This window comes from Nothobranchius furzeri, chromosome 14, assembly GCF_043380555.1.
Source record: "Nothobranchius furzeri strain GRZ-AD chromosome 14, NfurGRZ-RIMD1, whole genome shotgun sequence".
Lineage (NCBI taxonomy): Eukaryota > Metazoa > Chordata > Actinopteri > Cyprinodontiformes > Nothobranchiidae > Nothobranchius > Nothobranchius furzeri.
The window spans coordinates 45,439,405-45,462,584 of record NC_091754.1 but is presented as its reverse complement, the minus strand read 5'-3'; the positions used below and the strand labels follow the sequence as shown (position 1 = coordinate 45,462,584).

The 23,180-nt window shown below is 45.5% G+C and overlaps 1 protein-coding gene across 1 annotated transcript in view; it reads right to left on the bottom strand.

Moving 5' to 3' along the window:
- Nucleotides 1-536: 536 nt before the first annotated feature.
- The window catches only part of LOC107380838 (cellular retinoic acid-binding protein 1), a 25,624-nt gene continuing 2,980 nt past the window's right edge, over nucleotides 537-23,180 (bottom strand). The window contains exons 2-4 of the mRNA XM_054743077.2: nucleotides 20,174-20,352; nucleotides 2,490-2,603; nucleotides 537-814 (exon numbers count right to left, since the gene is read on the bottom strand). Coding sequence (XP_054599052.1) covers nucleotides 764-814; nucleotides 2,490-2,603; nucleotides 20,174-20,352 — 344 coding nt within the window. The 3' untranslated portion in view covers nucleotides 537-763. The remainder of the gene's footprint in view (nucleotides 815-2,489; nucleotides 2,604-20,173; nucleotides 20,353-23,180) is intronic.

Below are 23,180 nucleotides of genomic sequence, written 5' to 3'. Positions count from 1 at the left end.
CACTCCCACTCAGAACTAAATGATTCTGCGGATCCGTTGGTTCTGATAACCACATTCCACACATACGTCGTTCATCTCACATCTCACTCCACCTTAGTCCATCAGTACACAGAGTGTTAAAGTTAGTCTTGTTTAAATTGTGTAGAAATACATTTCTTGACTATTTTAAACCTGACTCTCTCTCTCTTTGCTTGGAGTTCATAAGAAGTGTCGCTTAATCCCTGCAATAAAAAGTTCTGGTCTTCTGGTTAAAATATTCAAAGATCCATCAGATTGATATTTCATATTTCTATGGAATCTCACATTTTATGGTTCATAAGTAAGATGTAAACCACTCATTCTTTACATGGTGATGTAGCGATGAAGTTTGGTCTGTGTGAACAATCAGTTGCAGGATTTACAACAACAATGAATCATGCTTCTTCTGAACAGAATAATGACAAACACCCAGTGCGTGTGTGAGGGTGTAGGTGACGGGAGGTTGCTGTTATGTACATGTACTTCAGACTAACTGGCGTAAACAAGAAGGAGTCTCATTGTTTATTCTATTATTTTATTGCTTCTCGAACAGCTGGTTGATGATTAAATCCTACATGAACAACTGGCAGCAGGGTTGTGGACATGGAGACATCTAGCTAGCATAGCGTGGACACAAGGTTCACTACTAACAACCAGAGGACTGACTCTAAGCTTTTACATGTGCAGGTTTTACAGAATACTTGGTAAATGAGTTAGTGAGTTAGCTGAGAGCAGAGGAAGATGTTCACTCTCTTGTGTAAATCCTCGTGCACACCACGTCGTCTGCTCCAAATGTCTGCAGGAAGACACAACAGATCAGGGTTAAACTAAAGCTGTGTGTGACATTCATCAGAGTTCTAACACAGAGGATTTGTTTGTGTTTTATTTACCTCTGGGCTTACAGAGGGTGGGGCGAAACACTTTCTCTACAAAGCTCCTGCTAGCATGTCTACAGACTTGTGGATGATGTTGTGGTGGTTTCAGGGGACAGACAGATGGGTTTGATGGCTGCTTTAGGAGGAAGTTGAAGTTGCAGCCAGCTCTGAGGGGTTTCAGTTCCAGGCTGAAGAAACTTTGAAACCGTTTTAAGACTAAACCAATTACACAGATTATGCAGATGCTATGGAAATGTGCCCCACTTACTGCATGAGCTGCTGCACACAATGAGACCATGTGTCTATAATCCTGATTCATGTCTCAGGCTGAAGCTCTCTGAATGTGGAGCTGCCACCACATCTGGGACCTTTGGGAAAGCATGAATGCGATTCACATCCAGACAGCGTTCGGCTGGGTTCCTCTGGTTCCTTGTCCCACAAAGAGAGGTTTTCTGAATGCAAAGATGACTCATCATCTGTAGACATGCATTTAATGCTCATCGCGTGTTAAATGAGACTGGATCAGGAGGTTTAGCCCATCTTTCTCTGGTAGACTCCTGTGTGGGAATGTTTTAGATATATTCCCACACAGAAGATTTCAACTGCTTTCCAGGTGGAAATGGAGCCATCCCGATGGTTGATTCCACTAGTTCTGCTTCTGCTGCGTGCGCGCGTTCACTTTTGTTTTTGTCCATGCCAGTCGCGCTATTGTCTTTTTGTTTTATATAGGCAGCGTTGGAGACGTGTTTATGGTGGGTTAGCTGGGGCTGCCAGACCTATATAGTATTCCTCCTAAATGATGCATCTGCAGCAGGCAGGCTGCTGGATGTTTAGGAATCTTGTTCAGAAACACACGTCTAAGTGTTCCTGGTGTCCTTCACGCTTACTTGCTGCTGCAGCATCAACAAAACATCTGTCTCAGGCGAGTGGTCACATGACCTATCTGCTAGCGTTACCAGGCCAACACAAACAAGTGATGCACGTGTGTATGTGTGTGTGTGTGTGTGCGTGTGTGTTTGTGCGTGTGTGTTTGTGCGTGTGTGTGCGTGCGTGTGTGTGAGGTGTGTGTGTGAGGTGTGTGTGTGTGTGTGTGTGTGTGCGCGCGTGCGTGTGTGTTCCTGCGTGTTTGTGTGTGCGTGCATGTGTGTGAGGTGTGTGTGTGTGAGGTGTGTGTGTGTGTCTGTGTGTGTGTGAGGCGTGTGGGTGTGTGTGTGTGTGTGGTGTGATCTCCACCAGTGCGTGATCGCTGCAGGCCTCTCCAGGGCAGCTGGTCGGTGCCATGAGAGGGTCAGAGGGGCTGAGCCTGGCCCCGCCTCCTCCCCGGAGGAGGGGGGGGGGGGGTTACACGGTGAGAGAACTGAATCACTGAGACTTTAACTGAAGCATGCTCTGATCCTATTGTGCGGCATTAGGCTGTGTCTCCTGTACTTATGAATCTGGTTACATGTAGCTGCTCCTCCTCTCAGGCTCTCTGGGGTGGATGCAGTCTTTAGGTAAATCTGGGGGGGTTCTCTAACAGAGCAGCTTACTGGCTGCTGGAAAAGCTGGCCTTAGTGTCTGCTGTCTTCCTGATCTTTGTAAAAACACACCACTCACCAAGATCAGCTCATCCCCGTTCAGCTCCCGGGTCCAGTAGGTTTTGGGACCGCCTCCGTCCACCAGGGTCTGCTGGCACTGGATCTTGTTCTCTGACGCCCAGGTAGCCAGGCTCTGGGGGGGGGGGGGGGGGGGGGGGGGGGGGGGGGTCATAAGGGTCATAAGTGAGTTGACCATTAATGTTAGCTTGTTGATCTTTAGCTTTAAGTGTAAATAAACAATGAAAAGAGGCATTTTACTTAAAAAGGGCAAAACTGTTGGACCTGACCCTGAGTCTGGGTGTTTGTTTCCATGGTGATGGGTTCTGACCCACAGGACAGAATCTGTGAACACTTTTATTAGATCATAGAGTCAAGATGACCTTCTTCATCAGCTACAAACTCCTGACCAAATTAGCATCCCATTAACCAGCAGGAACGTTTCTGTTCTTTGCAGCGTGGAAAAACACAGCTGCTCGGGTCTCCTAACAAATGTTCATCACCATATCAAAGATAAGAAGCCCTCTGCTGAGGCTTTTCCGTAGCTTTGCTTTGAAGTTTATAATGAATCCAGACCCAAGACAGTTGGTGTCTAATGCAGTTTCAGTGCTGTGATACTCTCTAAAACCAGACTGAAATTCCTCAAACAGATCATTAGTGTTAAAATGCTCACATACTTGGATGGCCACTATTTTCTCCAGGACTTTGGATAAAAATGGAAGGTTAGATATTGGTCTATAATTCATTGGGTCATCTGGATCCAGAGAAGGCTTCTTAAGTGAAGGTTTAATTACAGCAACCTTAAAATCCTGTGGTACATATCCATTCACTAAGGATAGATTGATTATATTTAGAATGGGGGCAGTAACCAAAGGAAACGCTTCTTTAAATAATTTGGTTGGGATTGGATCCAAAATGCAAGTTGAAGGTTTAGATGAAGCCAATATTTTTGATAACTCTGAAAGCTCAACTGGATCAAAACGGTTCAAACACAGATGAGGTTCTACAGTTACCTCTGATGCTGCCTCACTTACTGAGGAAGAAGAAATCGCATTAGGGAGGATGCTAAAGATTTTGTTTCTAATAGAATTAATTTTACTTGTGAAAAATCCCATAAAGTCATTACTGCTGAGGGCTAAGGGAATAGATGGTTCAGAGCTATGATTCAGTGTAAGTTTGGCAACTGTACTGAAACGAAATTTAGGATTATTCTTATACTCCTCAATTAACACTGAGAAATAAGCAGTTCTAGTTTGTCTAAGCTTATTTTTATAAAGCACAAGACTATTTTTCCAGGGTAGGTAGGCCTCCTCATGGTGCGTAAAGCGCCATGTTCTCTCCAATTTTCTAGAGTTTTGTTTTAAAGCTCGTAAATGAGAATTGAATCAGGGAGCCAACTTCCTGTCCCTAATTACCTTCTTTTTTGAAGTGGCAACATCATCTAATGCCACACGTAAAGAGGAATTCACATGATGAACTAAGGCATCAATTTGTGAGGGGCTAGAACTGAAAATATTGCCCTCTGCTACGTTCCTCTGGGATGCTGAGGACAGTAAAGATGGAACAGTTGATTTAAAAGATGCAACTGCGTTGTCAGATAGAGACTGGCTATAGTGAAATTTACTTTCATGTCTCGAGAACTCAGTTATAAAAAACTCAAAGGTTATCAGAAAGTGGTCCGAGAGGACTGGATTATGTGGAAAGATTGTTATTTCCTCACACCCTATGCCATAAGCCAGCACAAGGTCCATTGTATGAATGCAGGAGTGGGTGGAGCTATGTATTCTTTGAGTAAAACCAATTGAGTTTAGGATACAGGTGCTGGCCAGTAAATTAGAATATCATCAAAAGGTTGAAAATATTTCAGTAATTCCATTCAAAACGTGAAACTTGTACATTATATTCATGCAATGCACACAGACCAATGTATTTCCAATGTTCATTACATTTAAATTTGATATTCATAAGTGACAACTAATGAAAACTCCAAATTTGGTATCTCAAAAAATTAGAATATTCTGAAAAGGCTGAATATAGAAGACACCTGCTGCCACTCTAATCAGCTGATTTACTCAAAACACCTGCAAAGGCCTTTAAAAGGTCCCTCAGTCTTGTTTTGAAGGCACCACAATCATGGGGAAGACTTCTGACTTAACAGCTGTCCAAAAGACAATCATTGACACCTTGCACAAGGAGGGCAAGACACAAAAGGTGATTGCTAAAGAAGCTGGCTGTTCGCAGAGCTCTGTGTCCAAGCACATTAACAGACAGGCGAAGGGATGGAAAAAATGTGGTAGAAAAAAGTGTACAAGCTCTAGGGATAACCGCACCCTGCAGAGAATTGTGACGACAAACCCATTCAAAAATGTGGGGGAGATCCACAAAGAGTGGACTGCAGCTGGAGTCAGCGCTTCAAGAACCACCACGAGGAGACTCATGAAAGACATGGGATTCAGGTGTCGCATTCCGTGTGTCAAGCCACTCTTGAACATGAAACAGCGCAAGAAGCGTCTCGCCTGGGCCAAGGACAAAAAGGACTGGACTGATGCTGAGTGGTCCAAAGTTATGTTTTCTGATGAAAGCAAGTTCTGCATTTCCTTTGGAAATCAAGGACCCAGAGTCTGGAGGAAGAGCGGAGAAGCACAGAATCCACGTTGCATGAGGTCCAGTGTAAAGTTTCCACCGTCAGTGATGGTGTGGGGTGCCATGTCATCTGCCGGTGTTGGCCCACTCTGTTTCCTGAGGTCCAGGGTCAATGCAGCCGTCTACCAGGAAGTTTTAGAGCACTTCATGCTTCCTGCTGCTGACCAACTTTATGGGGATGCAGACTTCACCTTTCAACAGGACTTGGCACCTGCACACAGTGCCAAAACCACCAGCACCTGGTTCAAGGACCATGGTATCCCTGTCCTTGATTGGCCAGCAAACTCGCCTGACCTTAACCCCATAGAAAATCTATGGGGTATTGTGAAGCGGAGGATGCAATACGCTAGACCCAACAATGCAGAGGAGCTGAAGACGACTATCAGAGCAACCTGGGCTCTCATAACACCTGAGCAGTGCCACAGACTGATCGAGTCCATGCCACGCCGCATTACTGCAGTTATTGAGGCAAAAGGAGCCCCGACTAAGTATTGAGTGCTATACATGCACATTCTTTTCATGTTCATTCTTTTCAGTTGGCCAACATTAGAGAAACAAACATTTTTTCATTGGCCTTTAGAATATTCTAATTTTCTGAGATACCAGATTTGATGTTTTCATTGGTTGTCACCTATAAATATCAAAATTAAACGTAATAAACATCGGAAATACATTGGTCTGTGTGCATTGCATGAATATAATGTACAAGTTTCACGTTTTGAATGGAATTACTGAAATATTTTCAACCTTTTGATGATATTCTAATTTACTGGCCAGCACCTGTATTACTAAAGGCTACATTGAGGCTATCATTTTCAATGTCCACATGAATGTTAAAATCCCCCACTATAATGACCTTATCAGTATTTATCACCAAATCAGATAAAAAATCAGAGATCTGATCCAAAAACTCAGAGTAAGGGCCTGGTGGACAATATAAAACTACAAACAAGAGTGGTTTTACAGTTTTGCAATCTGGATTAGGAAAACTAAGAATAAGATGTTCGAATGAACTGTAGCTATTAATTGGTAAGGGATTGATTAATAAGTCAGAATGAAAAATGGTTGCTACTCCTCCTCCTCGCCCTGTACTTCACTGTATATCTACTGACTGTTCTGCTGTGTGAGGGTTTGATTTTCCTCACTCCTGCTGCTTCTTGTGCCTAAGAACTAACTCTTGTCTTCCACTGCTGATTCCTCAGGGCCTCTAAGGTTGTCCAACGCCTCATGGTCTTCTACCCCTGATCCCATGCCCTAGGAAGGGGTGTACCAAAAGGCCGTGTTTCATCAAAATTGAATAGAAATTAATTTTTTACTTACAAGCCAGACCTCTTAAATACGATTCAATCTGACACCATGGTGTTGATATGAAGAGATGAACTTGAGTCAATATTCTTAACAAGTCCTGTGTACGGCATGAGTCCCCAAGGCTGCAAGATGCAGAACTTCTTATCTTTTACTCTCTGAATAAAAGTCTATCTTCCCTGGCTCACAAAAACGACTTTAAAACTTCATATATTAATATTACATATTACATATATTATAAATTACTGCAATGCCCTTATAACTGGTCTTCCAGCCTGTACTGTGAGACCTCTTCAAATGGTCCGGAACGCAGTGGCGCGTGTGGTCTTCAATCAGCCAAAAAGAGCACACTCTGTTCATTGAGCTCCACTGGCTACCACCAGCAGCACGCATCAAATTCAAATTGCTAACACTAGCATACAAAGCCCGAGATGGTACGGCTCCCTTCTACCTGAATCCTCTTGCAAAGGCTTACGTCTTGGCCCGGCCGCTTCGGTCATCACAGGATGGTCGGCTAGCAGTGCCTACACCACGCTCAGGACAATCCAGACTCTTCTCATGCATCGTTCCACAAAAGTGGAATGACCTTCCAAGCACTACCAGAACAGCGGCCTCCTTTTCAATTTTCAAGAAACTCCTGAAGACCCTGCTCTTCAGAGAGCATCTTCTTAACTAGCACCTTCCCTGCACCCGTCCCCCCTCTCTACTGTCCACTCCTTTGTTCCCTCCTCTCCATGATTGATGTCAAGTTGTTGTTAGCCTCAAGGGCAACATGCCGATTATCATTTGTAAGTCGCTTTGGACAAAAGCAAGCGGCTAAATACATAAACATATAATTATATTTTGTTGAATGAACAATCTGTTTAAATCCAAAGTGTTTGATTGATGTGTGCTATACTTTGCATTGAGGCTTAAAATGAATATTTTTCCTGTAATGATTCATTTCAGATCTTAAACTACACCTGATCAGTAATTGTTGAATTAAAAATTCAATCTATCAGTATGAACACAATGATATCATAATATTATTATTGATGTTTAACATTTTGCTCCACATAACTGTTATAACTTTTTCACTTCACACTAAGCATTAACATCTAAGTATCTGAGTGAGGGAGTGGTTCTCTGAGGTCTTTGGTAATGCCTTTTAAACTAATTAAATTCTGACTTGTCTAAATTTGTCAACAACAACTAATAAATACAGGGATAACTTCCTGATCCCTCAGTTCTTCGCCACTTCACTTGGTTCGACCGACCGGTGAGCAAGCTTTTAGAACCATCCTCTCTTTTGACTCAAACTCAAAGCCTCTCTGCAACAACGCTTGCGAGTGTATCAGATGCAAAATATATACGCCAGCTTCCTGACGTCACCTGGAAGATATCTCAGACTAGAACTGTTGTGGCATCGCCACATTAGACAAGTGTTAAAAGAAAAGAAAATACTTTATATTTGTTGCACAGAGAGTATGAGAAAATGGTCTAAACAATTACCAGAGTATAATTGTAAAACGGTTTCAACTGTGAATTTCTTTTCCACTGTATGTAATTGGGTGAGTCGAGTTTGTTAATTTATTTATCAGTGTATTTGTGTTGTTTACCACACCTGAGGTATTAAGAGAGGGCTGCGTCAGGTGTGTAGAAAAGAGAGAGAGAGAGAAAATATATCTAAGCATGTCTGGGTGTGATGCAGGTGTCAGCGTGTACTGCTGCAGTTTGTTTAATTATCAAACTACACGTCTACCAAGTAACAGAGTAAAGGAAATCAGTACGAGTGACTGTTAAAAATAAATAAGATTAGGGGTTTAAGTCAGAGAGATATACCCAACGATCCCGCTCTGGAGCGTGCCTGGATACCTGAGAGGAAGCACCCTAGATTACCTGCCTCACCGTGGACCAGCGGAGCCAGATCGGTGGATGGACTGAGTCATTGACTGCAGAAACCGGTGACATTGACCCTTTTTCTTTAGTGGTATACCACTTATTTTTCTATTTTTGCTAACGGCCACATTTTTTCTCCCTTTTTTTGGACTGCTTTGATTGCATTCAGTTGGAGCGTTGCACATCAGTCAGAGACTTCCCAAGCGCATTATGGCGGCGCTGTAGGAGGACATTTAGGGGATTAAGTTTCAGAAAAGTCAAGTATGAACGTCACCTGATTCAAGTTCAAATAACAATATAATCCTACGTGGGAGAACTCGAGTGGTTGGTGTTCCGTGTCTTATTTGGCAGTGAATGTTTGTATGGAAGCCCTTTAGTGCCAAGAGTGTGATCATTTATTTAAAGATTTTGTATTTGAGTGTGTTCTTTCAGAGGACCCCTTGTTGTCATGAGCCGGGGTGAGTACTCGTCACTTCATTCACAACCTTTGAGCTCTGATTGCAGGAGAGGGAGCTACAGCTGTTCCTCATCAGCGGGCCGGCTTTATAAGGAGGAGGGTGACCAGACTACGACGCCGGATGATTGCCACTAACTGGTAGTTGCGTGCCCTGTGAGATTTCGCTTAAACTTTGCTCAAAGATTTGTCGTGTTTTGGATTTTTGGATTACTCGCTCATGTGTTTTTGTTACTCACCTCAGGTTCCTGGATCCTCGGATATCTCGCTCTCTCTGGAAGAAGATCACTGGTTCGTTTCCTGCTTCACCTCCGCCAGCCGACCCACTCTCCACCACGCTCACGCTCCCTCTCCGAATCAACCTCCTCAAACCATCCTCCATCTCACTCATCATCTTGGACTGCTACCTCACTTTGGATATCACCCCGGATCTCTCCCCCTCCAAATTCCAACTCCTCTTCCGCATAGTAAGTCCAACTACAAACAAATCTCCCAGAACTACAACTCCCATACTCACCTCTGTTTCCCTGTAGATGCCGCTTCCTGTTTCTGAAACTGCTGGACTTCAGTGCGCCCCTAGTTCTCCTGTCAAAAAATTATTTTTACTTTTTACCATCATACTTGCCTCCAGTCTCTGATTCTGCATGTCTTGGGTTAAGCACATACCTCAGAACATGACAGAATCATCCGGCCAACATTCTAACCCAGCAGAATCAGCATTGTCTAATCTGTCACAACGGTTAAGTCAACAGGAACAGAACCTCCCCCTTGTCATGGAACAACTCTCTGCAGTTAACCAGCGATATCAGCAACTGGAAACCCTCGTTCGACAAATTCACAAAACCCTCTCCCAAGCTAATCAACCTCCCCAGCCATCAGTACCACCGTCTGCTGCATCTACACCAGAAATTCCTGCCAGTCAGGAGCAAGCCTCTCCCGGGGAGAGAAATTATTTTCGTGTGGCGCCCTCACCTCAGACTGAGACTTTTAGTGGTGAGTTCGAAGACTGTAATAGTTTCTTGTTCCAATGTAAACTGGCGTTTGAACGTTGTCCCTCGGCCTTTACATCAGACTCTGCTAAAATTTCATATATTGTTGGACTGTTAAGAGGGCGGGCGCTTAAGTGGGCTGAGGCGAAGAGTCATGACGACCCGTTTTTACAAGGACCCTTTAATATGTTTATCTCTGATTTTAAACTCACTTTTGGCGGACACGAGTAACTTTCGGACATTAGGAAGAAGCTCATGGCACTCTTCCAGGGGAAAAGATCTGTGGTGGACCTGGCTGTGGATTTCTGCATTCTTGCGGCCAGAACCAATTGGAATGAGGACCCCCTCATAGGAGTGTTTACTGAGGCCCTGAGTGACAAGGGGAGGAACCAACTAGCCTTGTGTACAGAACCCAGTTCCCTGGAGGAACTCATTAGACTTACCATTTCGATTGATAAACACCAATGGGAGCTCAGCAGACACGCCCCCGTACCAGCAGCAGCCGCAGGCCATGACCAGAACCCAGGCTTTCCTAATCGCCCACAACCTAACACAGAGGATGGGAAGAACCCATCTCACATAAGAAGAGAGAGAGTATCGCCAAAGACCGACTTTGTTTGTACTGTGGAACTGCAGGACATTTTATGAGTAACTGTCCTAAACTGTCAAAAGGGAGAGCCCGTCAGTAAAGCTGGGACTACTGGTGGGTGGAGAGTCAAATTCTGGTTCCCGGTGTTTTTTTTTTTCATGTGTTTTGTCTATAGATTGTAGACCGGTGACGTTTGAAGCACTTTTGGATTCTGGCTGCGATCAATCGCTCTTGGATGAGAGAGTGGTGGAAAGTTGGAAGATCCCTACCACCAGACTTCCTACACCCCTCTCTGTCTCATCTTTGGACAACAAATCTCTCTCTACCATTACCCACCAAACCACCCCTCTATGGCTCATGGTATCAGGTAACCACTCTGAGATGATCAAATTCTTTGTGTTTCCTTCTCCTCAGTTGCCAGTGGTTCTGGGTCACTCCTGGTTGCTTCAACATAACCCCTCACTGGATTGGAAGAGAAATAAGATTCTGGGTTGGAGTCCGGAGTGCTCTCTGAGTTGTCTAAATTCAGCTTTACCTGTTGGTCGACCATCACAACCGTCGCCCCCAGAGGACATTGACCTCACAGCAGTTCCTCAAGTTTATCATGACCTCAGCCAGGTATTCAGTAAAGATCGTGCCTCTTGTTTACCACCCCAAAGACCATTTGATTGTGCCATCGATCTCCTGCCGGGGGCTCCACTGCCATCAAGCCGATTATACAATCTCTCCAAACCCGAGCGTGAGAGCATGGAAAGATACATACAGGACTGCCTGGCTGCTGGTACCATTCGCCCCTCTTCGTCTCCACTAGGCGCAGTTTCTTTTTTGTTCCTAAAAAGGAGGGTACTCTCAGACCATGCATCGATTACAGAGGCTTAAATCAAATAACCATTTGCAATAAATATCCTCTTCCCCTCCTTTCTTCCACTTTTGAACCCATACAGGATGCAACAGTTTTCAGCCTAAGAAATGCCTACCACTTGGTGAGAGTCCGTGAGGGAGACGAGTGGAAAACCGCTTTCAAAACACCCATTGGACACTACGAATATCTAGTCAAGCCATTCGGATTGACAAATGCTCCAGCCGTATTCCAATCATTGGCAAACTCTGTTCTGGGTGATTTTCTAAATCGTTTTGTTACAGTCTACTTAGATGACATCTTTATTTTCTCCAAAGACCCATCACAACACATCTAACAGGTCAGAGCTGTTTTACAACACCTACTAGAAAACCGTCTGTACGTCAAAGCAGAAAAGTGCAAGTTTCACGTGTCAACAGTAAAGTTCCTGGGTTTTGTCATTGAGAGCGGGCGGCTGAGAGCGGATCCAGAGAAGGTCAAAGCTGTTACTGATTGGCCCACTCCCTCAACTAGAAAACAGCTCCAGAGGTTTCTCGGGTTTGCCAACTTCTACCGCAGATTCATACGCAATTACAGTCAAACGGCAGCTCCATTAACAAATCTCACATCAATAAACAAACCCTTTGTCTGGTCCACAGAGGCCGAAAGAGCATTTCGCTCGTTAAAGAGTAAGTTCACTAATGCACCTGTACTTCATCGTCCAGACCCAGAACGACAATTTGTACTGGAGGTCGATGCGTCAGATTCCGGAGATGGAGCAGTATTATCTCAGGTGGCTAAAGAGGATAACAGACTCCATCCCTGCACATTCTTTTCTCGTCGTCTGTCCCCAGCTGAAAGCAGATATGATGTGGGAGATTGTGAGCTTCTGGCAGTTAAACTCGCGATTGAAGAGTGGAGGCATTGGTTGGAGGGGGCTGAGACGCCCTTTATTATCTGGACGGATCACAAAAATCTGGTTTATCTGAAGGAAGCAAAATAACTCAACCCACAACAATATAGATGGTCACTCTTTTTCTCCAGATTCAACTTTCAGATCTCTTACCATCCAGGTCCAATGAATGTTACACCAGATGCTCTCTCCAGGCAGTACGTTCCCAACACAGACTCTGAACCTGCTACCATCCTTCCTCCCAGCTGCATCATTGGTGGTATCTCATGGAAGATTCGAGATCAAGTTTTGGAGGCCCTTAAAACTGATCCTGGACCCAGTAACGGACCTCCCAACCGACTATTTGTTCCTCAACACTTGAGAGGTAAAGTCATTCACTGGGCACACACAGGCAAATCCTCTTTACACCCTGGAGTGGGAAGAACTGTAGCTCTGCTCCGAGGAACATTTTGGTGGCCTTCTCTTTATAGAGATACTAAAGATTATGTTTCCGGATGCCATGTGTGTTCCCAACATAAGGGAGACCATCGCCCACCTGCTGGTTTATTGCAACCACTTCCAGTCCCTTCTCGTCCCTGGTCCCACATAGCTCTAGACTTTGTTTGTGGTCTTCCCAATTCTCACGGTTTCAACACCATTCTCACCATAGTAGACCATTTTTCCAAGGCCTGTCATTTGGTTCCCCTAAAGTCTCTTCCCTCTTCCACAGTAACAGCACAACTTCTATAAAAGCATGTTTTTCGTCTTCATGGCATCCCCGAAGAGATCCTCTCTTTTCGAGGCCCACAGTTCATTTCCCGGTTATGGAGAGAGTTTGCTGAGTCCCTTGGAGCCCAAGTAGCACTTACCTCCGGATATCACCCTCAGTCTAATGGGCAGTGTGAGCGAATGAACCAGGAGCTGGGTTCTATGTTACGTTGTGTCTGTTCATCTCACCCTGCCACCTGGAGTTCACACCTACCCTGGGTAGAGTACACCCACAACAGTCACATTTCGTCTGCTACCGGTCAGTCTCCGTTTGAAGCCTCCCTAGGCTATCAGCCATCTCTTTTCCCCAACAGTCTCCAGTGTCTTCCTCCATTCCCCAGTTCCTCCGTGGTGCTAGACGGGCTTGGACTTCCACCAAGGCCACCCTCAACCGCACTGCACGGCACAACAAACAGATCGCTGATCGCCGTCGCCGCCCCGCTCCCGTCTACACCCCAAGTCAGTCTGTCTGGTTATCCTCTAAGGATATTCCACTTAAAGCATCCTCCCGCAAACTGTCCCCTCGGTTCATTGGGCCATTTAAAGTCACGACGTTCCCTCTCCTACCACGGTCTGATTGGACCTCCCATCCTCCCTCCGTGTGCACCTAGTGTTTCATGTCTCTCTGGTTAAGCCTGTTGTCTCCAGTTCCCTCTGTCTCACTCTCCCTCCTCCTCCTCCTGCTCGTCTCTATAAGGGGGGCCTGGTCTACACCGTGAAAAGGATTTTGGACTCGCGTCGTCGGGGTCGTGGTGTCCAGTACCTCGTGGACTAGGAGGGGTATGGCCCTGAGGAGCGCTCGTGGATCCCTGGTTCCTACATCGAGGATCTTGCCCTGATCAGGGAGTTCGAGGCTGCCTCTGCTAGGACGCCAGGGGGCGTCCGTGGGGGGGGGGGGGGGGGGGGGGGGTACTGTCATGAGCCAGGGTGAGTACTCGTCACTTCATTCACAACCTTTGAGCTCTGATTGCAGGAGAGGGAGCTACAGCTGTTCCTCATCAGCGGGCCGGCTTTATAAGGAGGAGGGTGACCAGACTACGATGCCGGATGATTGCCACTAACTGGTAGTTGCGTGCCCTTTGAGATTTTGCTTAAACTTTGCTCAAAGATTTGTCGTGTTTTGGATTTTTTGATTACTCGCTCATGTGCTTTTGTTACTCACCTCAGGTTCCTGGATCCTCGGATATCTCGCTCTCTCTGGAAGAAGATCACTGGTTCGTTTCCTGTTTCACCTCCGCCAGCCGACCCGCTCTCCACCACGCTCACACTCCCTCTCCGAATCAACCTCCTCCAACCATCCTCCGTCTCACTCATCATCTTGGACCGCTACCTCACTTTGGATATCACCCCGGCTCTCTCCCCCTCCAAGTTCCAACTCCTCTTCCGCATAGTAAGTCCGACTACAAACAAATCTCCCAGAACTACAACTCCCATACTCACCTCTGTTTCCCTGTAGATGCCGCTTCCTGTTTCTGAAACCGCTGGACTTAAGTGCGCCCTTAGTTCTCCTGTCAAAATAAAATTATTTTTACTTTTTACCATCATACTTGCCTCCGGTCTCTTATTCTGCATGTCTTGGGTTAAGCACATACCTCAGAACATGACACTTGTACGTAAATTAGCAATCCCTCTCCTGGACTAAAGTTAGGGGGGGTGATTGTTATACATGGTGGCCCGTATGGGGAATCTGAATATAACTGTTTGTGCAATTTTGTATTTTGGGCTAGTGGGTTAAAGAAAAAATAAAATAAATAAATAAATTTAAATACACAATTAGAAGGGGTTGAAAGGCATATACATATACTCTAAAGATATGTCTGTGACAAGTGAATCTCCTCCTAATGAATTAGATACATCCCATGAGGAGGCTATGGGGAGCCCGGCGCTAAGCTCTCTACCCCAACCTCTGCGCAAGAACCAAGTGAGGTTGAGCCCAGGGGGAACTCATGGGTGACTAGAAGAAACCCAGTAGGGGAAGTGACATCCCTGATTAGCTCTCTCTACATTTCAGACCCAGAGGAGGTGGACGCAAGTCTGGCAGAAGAGGAAAACGCTTCTTATCTCCCACCCCCTGCTTTTACTTATTTTTTAATGATCTGGGGGTAGTTATGGAGAGTATATCTACCCTTGAGACAGATTACAGAGACTCTGTAAACAGCTCCTTGAGCAGAGAATCACCCTTGAGGTCATATATTGATAAAAGTGTTGAAGCCTTGGAACAAGGCATGATAACCACCTTACAACAGTTTGAGGAAAAATTGGTGGAATGTTTACAGCGACGTGATGACTAGTGGAAAACAGAGATTGAACGACTGAAGCGCGCCAGTTGGATTCCTCTCTGCACTCCCACATTTTGGGCAGGAGTTGCATCATCCACCCGGATTCATGTCCGATCCACTCCTCATCAGACCTCCCAGGACAGCACTTCTTCAGGGGTGCCCCCAACCACAAAGTAAATGACACCTACAGTGAACCACCCAATCTGGAAACATCCAGCCAACCAGAATGCACAGGAATGGATGCAGTTTCCAATGCCACAGACACAAACTTGCCTCTGCCCCCTGCACAGCTCCAGACATTAAGCTCCAACCCATCTACTCCAGCAGGTGCTTCATACAGCCAGTCCGCCAGTAAACCTCCACTGGTTTACGCCAAACCTGCCATCCAAAAGGACCTTTAGTGGATCAAGGGAAGTAGCGGATGTGTTTAATTTTCTGCATCAGTGTAAAACCTTTCTGGCTGTACGCCCCTTATCAGATCCAGAACTAATTGGGGCCCTATCCAACACTCTTAAGGGGCCAGCCCATAGCTGGTGGATGGTGGCAAAAAATACAGTACACAGCTGGCTTGAGTTCAGGGACACCTTTAAGGCTGCATTCCTTCCCCCAGATTAATTACCTCACAGAGGTGGAAGAAACTCTCAGGGACATGGTTCAATTGCCAGAACAGTGCCTGAGGGATTTTGCCTATGACTATCATGCTCTTTGTCTCAGGTGGAAGCCGGAACTGACAGAGATTGAGCTGGTGTGGAAAATTCTCAACAACTGCAATCCTCACCTTGCAGGGTGTCTCATGGGTACAGTCGTCACTGTGGATCAACTTGTGCTAATTGGCACAATGGTGGAGAAGGACTGCACCTCGGCTGAGGAGTACTGGGGCAAGGTGGATCAGCAAAAGGTGAAAGACAGAGGCTGGAAGAAGCCTCCAGAGAAGGTTGGGACCAAAAATATCAAGAAGATAGCAGATGTGGTCACGGTGGTGCCCAAGGACAGATGCCCACCCCTGTCCCTTCTACACGTCCCTAAGGTAAGGGGAAAGGCATGCCTTGCTGTGTTTGACACTGGGTGCACATACTCCCTCATGCGGCAGAGATTCTGGCGAGAGCTGGCTCAGCATGGCGAGTCCTTGCAAACATGCGACCATCAAAGCTTTACTCTTGCTGATGGAAAGACCTATAGGGCGGTCGGAAAAATCCAGCTATTGTATAGCTGGCATGGGGAGAGGTGGAAGTTGGGAACCTACTTTATGGCTGATGAAAATCTAACATTCCCCATCATTTTTGGACTTGATTTCCTACAAAAGACTTCAGCCATCATCAATATGGGAGATCAGACCAATGGAGTGAAAGGTCCGAGAAGTTATACCTTCCATCCCTTCCTAACCTTTTATGCAGGGGAGGATTTTGCCAGGATGAGCCCCGGGCCCTCTTCAGTGCCAGTCTGTATGTGGCCATTCCTTCTGTTCTGTTGGCCCATTGCATCTGATAGGAGAGGGAGCCCCAGCCTTTACAGACAAATTGTTATATTTCCACCCTATGAATGTTTTTGATTTAATAAAACATGTTTCAGAAATTAGCTCTAGCTAAATCCAGATCATCCTACGGGTTTTCTAAATAAGCAGAAGACCTGCAATAATTATTACATCAAACTAAGGCCTAGTCCACACGTAGCTGGGTTTTTTGAAAACGGATATCCGCCCCTCCAAAAACTTGCATCCACACCACCTCGTTTAAAAAAAAAACTCTGTCCACACGTACCCGGATAAATACGTTGTTAAGGACATGCCAGACCTGTAGGCAGCAGTACTTCCCCTGTTCTTAACCTCGTCCTTTGTCTGTGGTCTTCCGCAAGGAGCAGTAATTCCGCTTGCAAAAACAAACAAGCAAAAAGCGCTTGGACAATTGATAAAGCGAGCGCAGCTCTGAGGGCATCCATGCTGTCGGCTAGTGTAAACACAGGTCGCACACGTGATGTCAGCATTTTTTTGTCGTGGAGAGTGACGTTGCGGACCTTAAAACTCCGGTTTTGTCTGTCCACACGCAGACACCCAAAACGGAGAAAACGCAGATCTTCACTTTGGCCGGAGTTTTTAAAAAGATCCGTTTTCGTGTGAAAAAACTCCGTTTTCGTGTGGATCACAGGCCAAAACGTAGAAAAATATCTACGTTTTGGCAGATCCCCGGCTACGTGTGGACAGGGCCTGAGTTGTTAAAAAAATCAGGCTTTGTCTTTTAGGCTAAATAATGTGACCCAGGAGCACATTATTTAATCTAAAAAGGAATAAAGGTTAGCGGAGTTTGGCTTATTTACATAATGAACCAATAATTTGGTCATATTTCCAGCCTTTCTTCAGCTTATATGTATGTTTTCTGTAAAATATCTGCAGTTAATAAGGAAGTAGGTTTCCATATTATAATATGCAACAAAAAACTGAAACGGAACTAACATTACAGCTGTAAATGCTTTAGATGAATGTAATGTTTACAAAGGCTATACATACTATATTTGTTCCTATAACAACACTCACCGAGTTCTTCACTTTCATCACACTCTGAGTCTGACTCCATCCACGGTTCTCCTTGGCCCTCTGCAGCAGCTCTTTGCTGATCCTGAGAACAGTTTTTATCTTCTGCTTGCCTCAGTTTCTGAAGAAACCTTACAGCCTTAACGGTGTTGGCCCCGTAATCTGTGACGACGAGCAATACCTCCCCTTCACTTACACCCCACGTTTCCAATGTCTGATCAATGCAGCGGGCAATGGCCTCTCCACTATGTCGGTGCTCCAATTGGTGCAGGTTAAGCAGAGCATGGTGGCCCTGGCCTGCAGGTGGATGGTTAAAACAAGCTGACACAGCCATGAAAGATGCTGTTAATGCCCTTTTGCTCCAGCCATCTACACAAAATGTGGATCGCTATGTTGATCTTGGGCCTCTTTCTCCATACTCAAAACCAGTTGTGACCAGTTTGGGGGTGAAAATTGATGCTGGACTTAAATTTGATGCTCACATCAACTCTGTGATCCGGTCCAGTTTCTCTCACCTGAGACGCCTTGCAAAAATCAAGCCCATGCTGTCAAGAGCCCACCTGGAGCGGGTACTCCGTGCGTTAGTAATTTCTAGGCTTGATTATTGCAGTTCTCTATATGCAGGGTTGTGTCAGTCATCACTGACATCATCTCCTGACTGGGACCAGGAAACGGGACCACATCAGTCCGGTTCTGGCCTCCCTGCACTGGCTTCCGGTTTGCTATCGTTCACAATTCAGACTCCTCGTCTTTGTTTTTAATTTCTTCCAGGGTGGTGCTCCCCCCTATCTGGCCACACTCCTGAACAGACATTCCCCATCACGCGCTCCTCTGGCCAAGGCCTGCTCGTTGTCCCTCGGTCTAGGTGTCGTACTCGCGGGGACCGGGCTTTCTCAGTCCTAGCACCGTCACTATGGAACCAGTTGCCACACTCAGTTAGGCTGTCCCCATCTCTGTCAGTCTTCAAGAGTCGCCTAAAAACCCACCTCCTCCGCTTGGTGTTTCCTGAACATGTTTGAATTTGGCCCTCTTTTATGCTGACTTTATCTCACAGTTTTCATTGGTTCACTTTTTCCCTTGTTTTACACATTTGTCTTCTACTAGAATGTTTCACCTTTTTTGTAATTTGTAATCTGTAATTTGAATTGCTTTTATTTTCTGATTTATTCACTTTATTTAACTTTGTACGGTACTGTATCAGACCTTGGCACTCTGCCATCATCGTACACTAAATCTCCTGTTCTCCTTGGTCCTCTCAGTGTCCCATTTCTTCTCATCTAACTTGGTCTAGCTCGGTTCCATTGCCGGGCTTGGGACGGGACAGGAAGATTGGCTCGCTAATTTTTCCTGATTGTAAAATCGATCCACACAGCCAACCTCGCCACTACTGGCACTTTTGTGACCCCTTTCTGTTGTAATTCCAAATCTTTGTGGAGCAGTTAGCCTAGCACACTGCTGCTAACCACTTAAACGTTATCCCTCTCCTGATAATAACATTTTCCTCTCTTTGACATTGAATGTGCTACTACTAGTTTACCCGTTTAATTATAGATTCACTAGGATAAATACAATGAAGTTTATCTCTCACCAAATAGAATATTTACTAAGAAATCACAATGTAACCATGGAAACACTACTTGGTACATAAGGCTATGTTCACACTGCAGGCTAAAGCGTATTAAATCCGCTTTTTCCCCCACGTGACCCATATCTGATGTTTTTATGAGTCTGAACGACACTGATCCGATTTTTTTTAATGTGATCCGTGTCACTTGAACATGTGGTACTGATTCCGACACATATGATGTTTTTAAACGTGACTGCAGTCTGAACAGTCAGGTCGCATTAAATCAGTCTCCTACGTCACTGAGTCAGCAGAGGTGAGCGTCGTGTGTGGATGTTCCTGAGGAGAAGCGCTGACAGAAGGGTTCAGGAGTCTGTCTGGACTTCCTGTTTTAGGTTTAGGAATTAAAATACAGGAGAGCATGAGAACGGGAGCTAGAGGTGCTGCTGGAGCGAAGCGAAGCATTTTAACGGTCTCAGTCTCTGCCGCTCCTGGTTTCTCCACTGAGTGTGACTTCTTGTCTTCTGCACATGCGGGTCGCTTTGGTGCCGTGGAGCGTTCACACTGGAGAGAGTTTGATGTCACATTTCAGTCACAGCCACACAAAAAATCTGATTTACTCAAAAAATCAGAATTGAGCATCAAGGCCTGCAGTGTGAACGTAGCCCATGTTGTGTGTGTGTGTGCGTGCGTGCGTGCGCGTGCGTGCGTGCGTGTGTGTGTGTGTGTGTGTGTGTGAGGACAGAGGGCCATAAACTGAGCAGGTCATCTGGGGCCTTCATGGTCACAGCTTCTGTTTGGGGACATCCTTTTATAATTGCGGCTTTAAAGTGAATCAAACGATGATGTGTTAGAAATTTTATTAAATTATTAAATTAATATTAAAACACGATGGGAGGAAACCCTGTTAACCCCAACCAGTGAGGTGAGTTTTTCTGCTGCTGCATCAAAAATAAGTGCAGAAGTCCTCTGGTCAGTTCTACCTTGCATTTGCGTCCGTCCACAGTCTCCTCGTCAAACTCCTCCCCAATGTGGAAGTTAATCTCAGTCGTTCGCACGCTCGTGGACGTCTTGATGTAGAACTGCTCACCAGACTGGCGGATCTCTACCTGAGGGTAAGAGGCTGCTGCTACAGCCACTTTCCTCAGCATGGCATTCACACCTGAAATCACACACACACACACACACACACACACACACACACACACACACACACACACACACACACACACACACACTGTGATTACAGAAGACAACTAAAAGATCCAGTTGCAGCAAAGACAGACAGGGACACACAGACAGACAGGGACACACAGACAGACAGGGACACTGATCTACACACATTCCTCTGGTAAAAGTGGACATGTCTGTCCTAATTTAGCCCCCACCCCCAGATTCAGACCCTCCAGCCCCTCCTGCCAGCCTCTATCAGCTCACAGCCTCACATTTAGAGATTTTCTGGCCGAGTCTTCCTGTTTCAGTGTGAGTGCTGAAAACCCACACACATTCTCTCTGTCTGCTTCTGAGTAAAACTCAGTAAATGCTCTGTGACAGGGACACTTCCCTCAAACATCCAATAAAACTGGGAGAAATTGAGGAACTTTGACATCATGGTGAGTGTGATGGTTGATTTACCTGTGTCCTGAAGTAAAGATCACAATTCCTCCTGGAGTCAGGGTAGGTTAGCACCATGCTTCTCCACCACCAAGGCAGGGTGTCTGTTTTTGGTGTGGCCGTGGGGGCCATAACCCTAGCCTAGATCCAACACTCACCTACCAATTGGTGACTCTACAGAGCCGAGAATGCCACAAACAAGTTCAAATGACTATTTTAGGAGAAATTTTTGTTTCACAGCTTCAGAATGCTAAGGTCCATAAACACAGAAAATACCAGGATATGGGGACATGATGCAGATGTTTAACCCTCTGGAGGCAGGCATTGCAGATTAGCAACCTAAAACCTACCTACCTGGTTACTCAACATACGTATTTCATGAGCATTTTTTAACTCAGAAGTACCCTTGAAGGACTTAGTTGTTCGTCCTTTTATCAAAACTTATTTCGAGTCTGAGAGGGTTAAATAGCAGAAACCTAAATGCCCCCTGGTGGCCAGTTGCAGCACAAGCTTTGTGTCGCGTTTTGGATGGGGCTACATATTTGTTAAATGACCAATAAGATGTGATTTTCATATAAACATGAATTATCAATCTGACTGGTCTTTGAATGTTTGATTTAATATCACCTTTAGGTTCTTTGGACTATTCAGGGAACACACCCTTCATATTAATTCAGACAGAGTCAAGGTATAGTTTATAAAAATGAATTCAACTCTATATTTCTAAACTAATGATTATACATGACAAAGTATGAATGAAATGATGACTGTAAGCTAGATGTTGGCAGCAAAACCTTATTAAGTATCTGAGATCTTGTGATGTCTGGGTTGTAAGATCAGTCTAACTGTGTGGTTTAATAAGCTAGAGATTTTTCAGAAAGCCATCCCACACCAGTGTGCAGATCTACGACACCCGTGTGTGATGGCAGCTCTCGGTAGTCCAGCAAAGAAGCAGCCAAGGTGCTGAGTTCACCAGACACAGTGGCTCCTAGGATTTCCAAGAGGCGCACCTCTCTTTGGGTTCAGATATACCACCGGACATGAGATGCTACCAGGGTCTGCTAGTTAGACGTTCCACGTTTGAGGTGTTGTAGTGTCTGAAACCACTCACGAGCGTTGCAGAGTGGCTGTGACCTTGAGTTCAAAAGAGAGGACGGTCCCAAGTGCTTTGTTCACCCAGTCGGCCGAACCAGGAGGCGGCGAAGAACTGGTTAGACCAGGAACTGATTTCTATTTTTCTTAACTGTTGTTGAGAAATTTAGACAAATCAGAATCTGATAAGTTTTAAAGGCATTAACACTTACTTCAGATGATCCCTCCTTCCCTCAGATACTTAGAGGTTATTTGTTAGTGTGTAGTAAACTTGGTAAACATTAATGATAGTACACTGCTCTCAAGGATTAAAGGAACACTTTTGTTACTGGGCCTGGCATGAAATCAGTTAAACCTGTCTGATAATTTCCTGGTTGATTAAGCAGCTGAGGGCATTGTTAATCACTTTCAGCTGTATTGGTGTTCATGGACTTAATGACAGGTGCACTAAAGTGGCAACAATTATAAAACCCTCAAAACAGGACTGGTTTAACATGTAGAGGTCATTTTAAGTTTCTCCCTCTTGATCTTTTTTGGCTGGTTTTCCACTCGTGCTAGTTTCGGCTCTCTACTGGCAGTATGAGGCGATTCCTTAACCCTACAGAAGTTGCACAGGTTGTCCAACTTCTCCAGGATGGCGCATCCACACGTGCTGCAGCAAGAAGGTTTAATGTGTCTCCCAGCACAATCTCCAGAACATGGAGGAGATTTCAGGAGACTGGCGGTTATTCTCGGAGAGCTGGACAGGGCCGTAGAAGGTCCACAACCCATCAGCAGGACCGATACCTGCTCCTTTATGCAAGGTGGAACAGGCTGAGCACTGCTCGTGCCCTACAGCATGACCTCCAGAGGGCCACTGGTGTGAATATCTCTACCCAAACAATCAGGAACAGACTTCATGAAGATGGCCTGAGGGCCCGACGTCCTGAATTGGAACCTGTGCTCACTGCCCAGCACCGTAGAGCTCGACTGGCATTTGCTCAAGAACACCAGAATTGGCAAGTCCGCCACTGGTGCACTGTACTTTTTACAGACGAGAGCAGGTTCACCCTGAGCACCTGTGATAGACGTGAAAGTCTGGAGAAGACAAGGAGAACGTTATGCTGCCTGCAACGTCGTTCAACATGACAGGTTTGGTGGTGGGTCAGTGATGGTCTGGATAGGCATATCCATGGAGGGACGCACAGACCTCTACTGCCTAGGAAATGGTGCTCTGACTGCCATAAGGTATGGAGATGAAATCCTTGAACCCTTTGTCAGACCCTACGCTGATGCAGAAGGTCC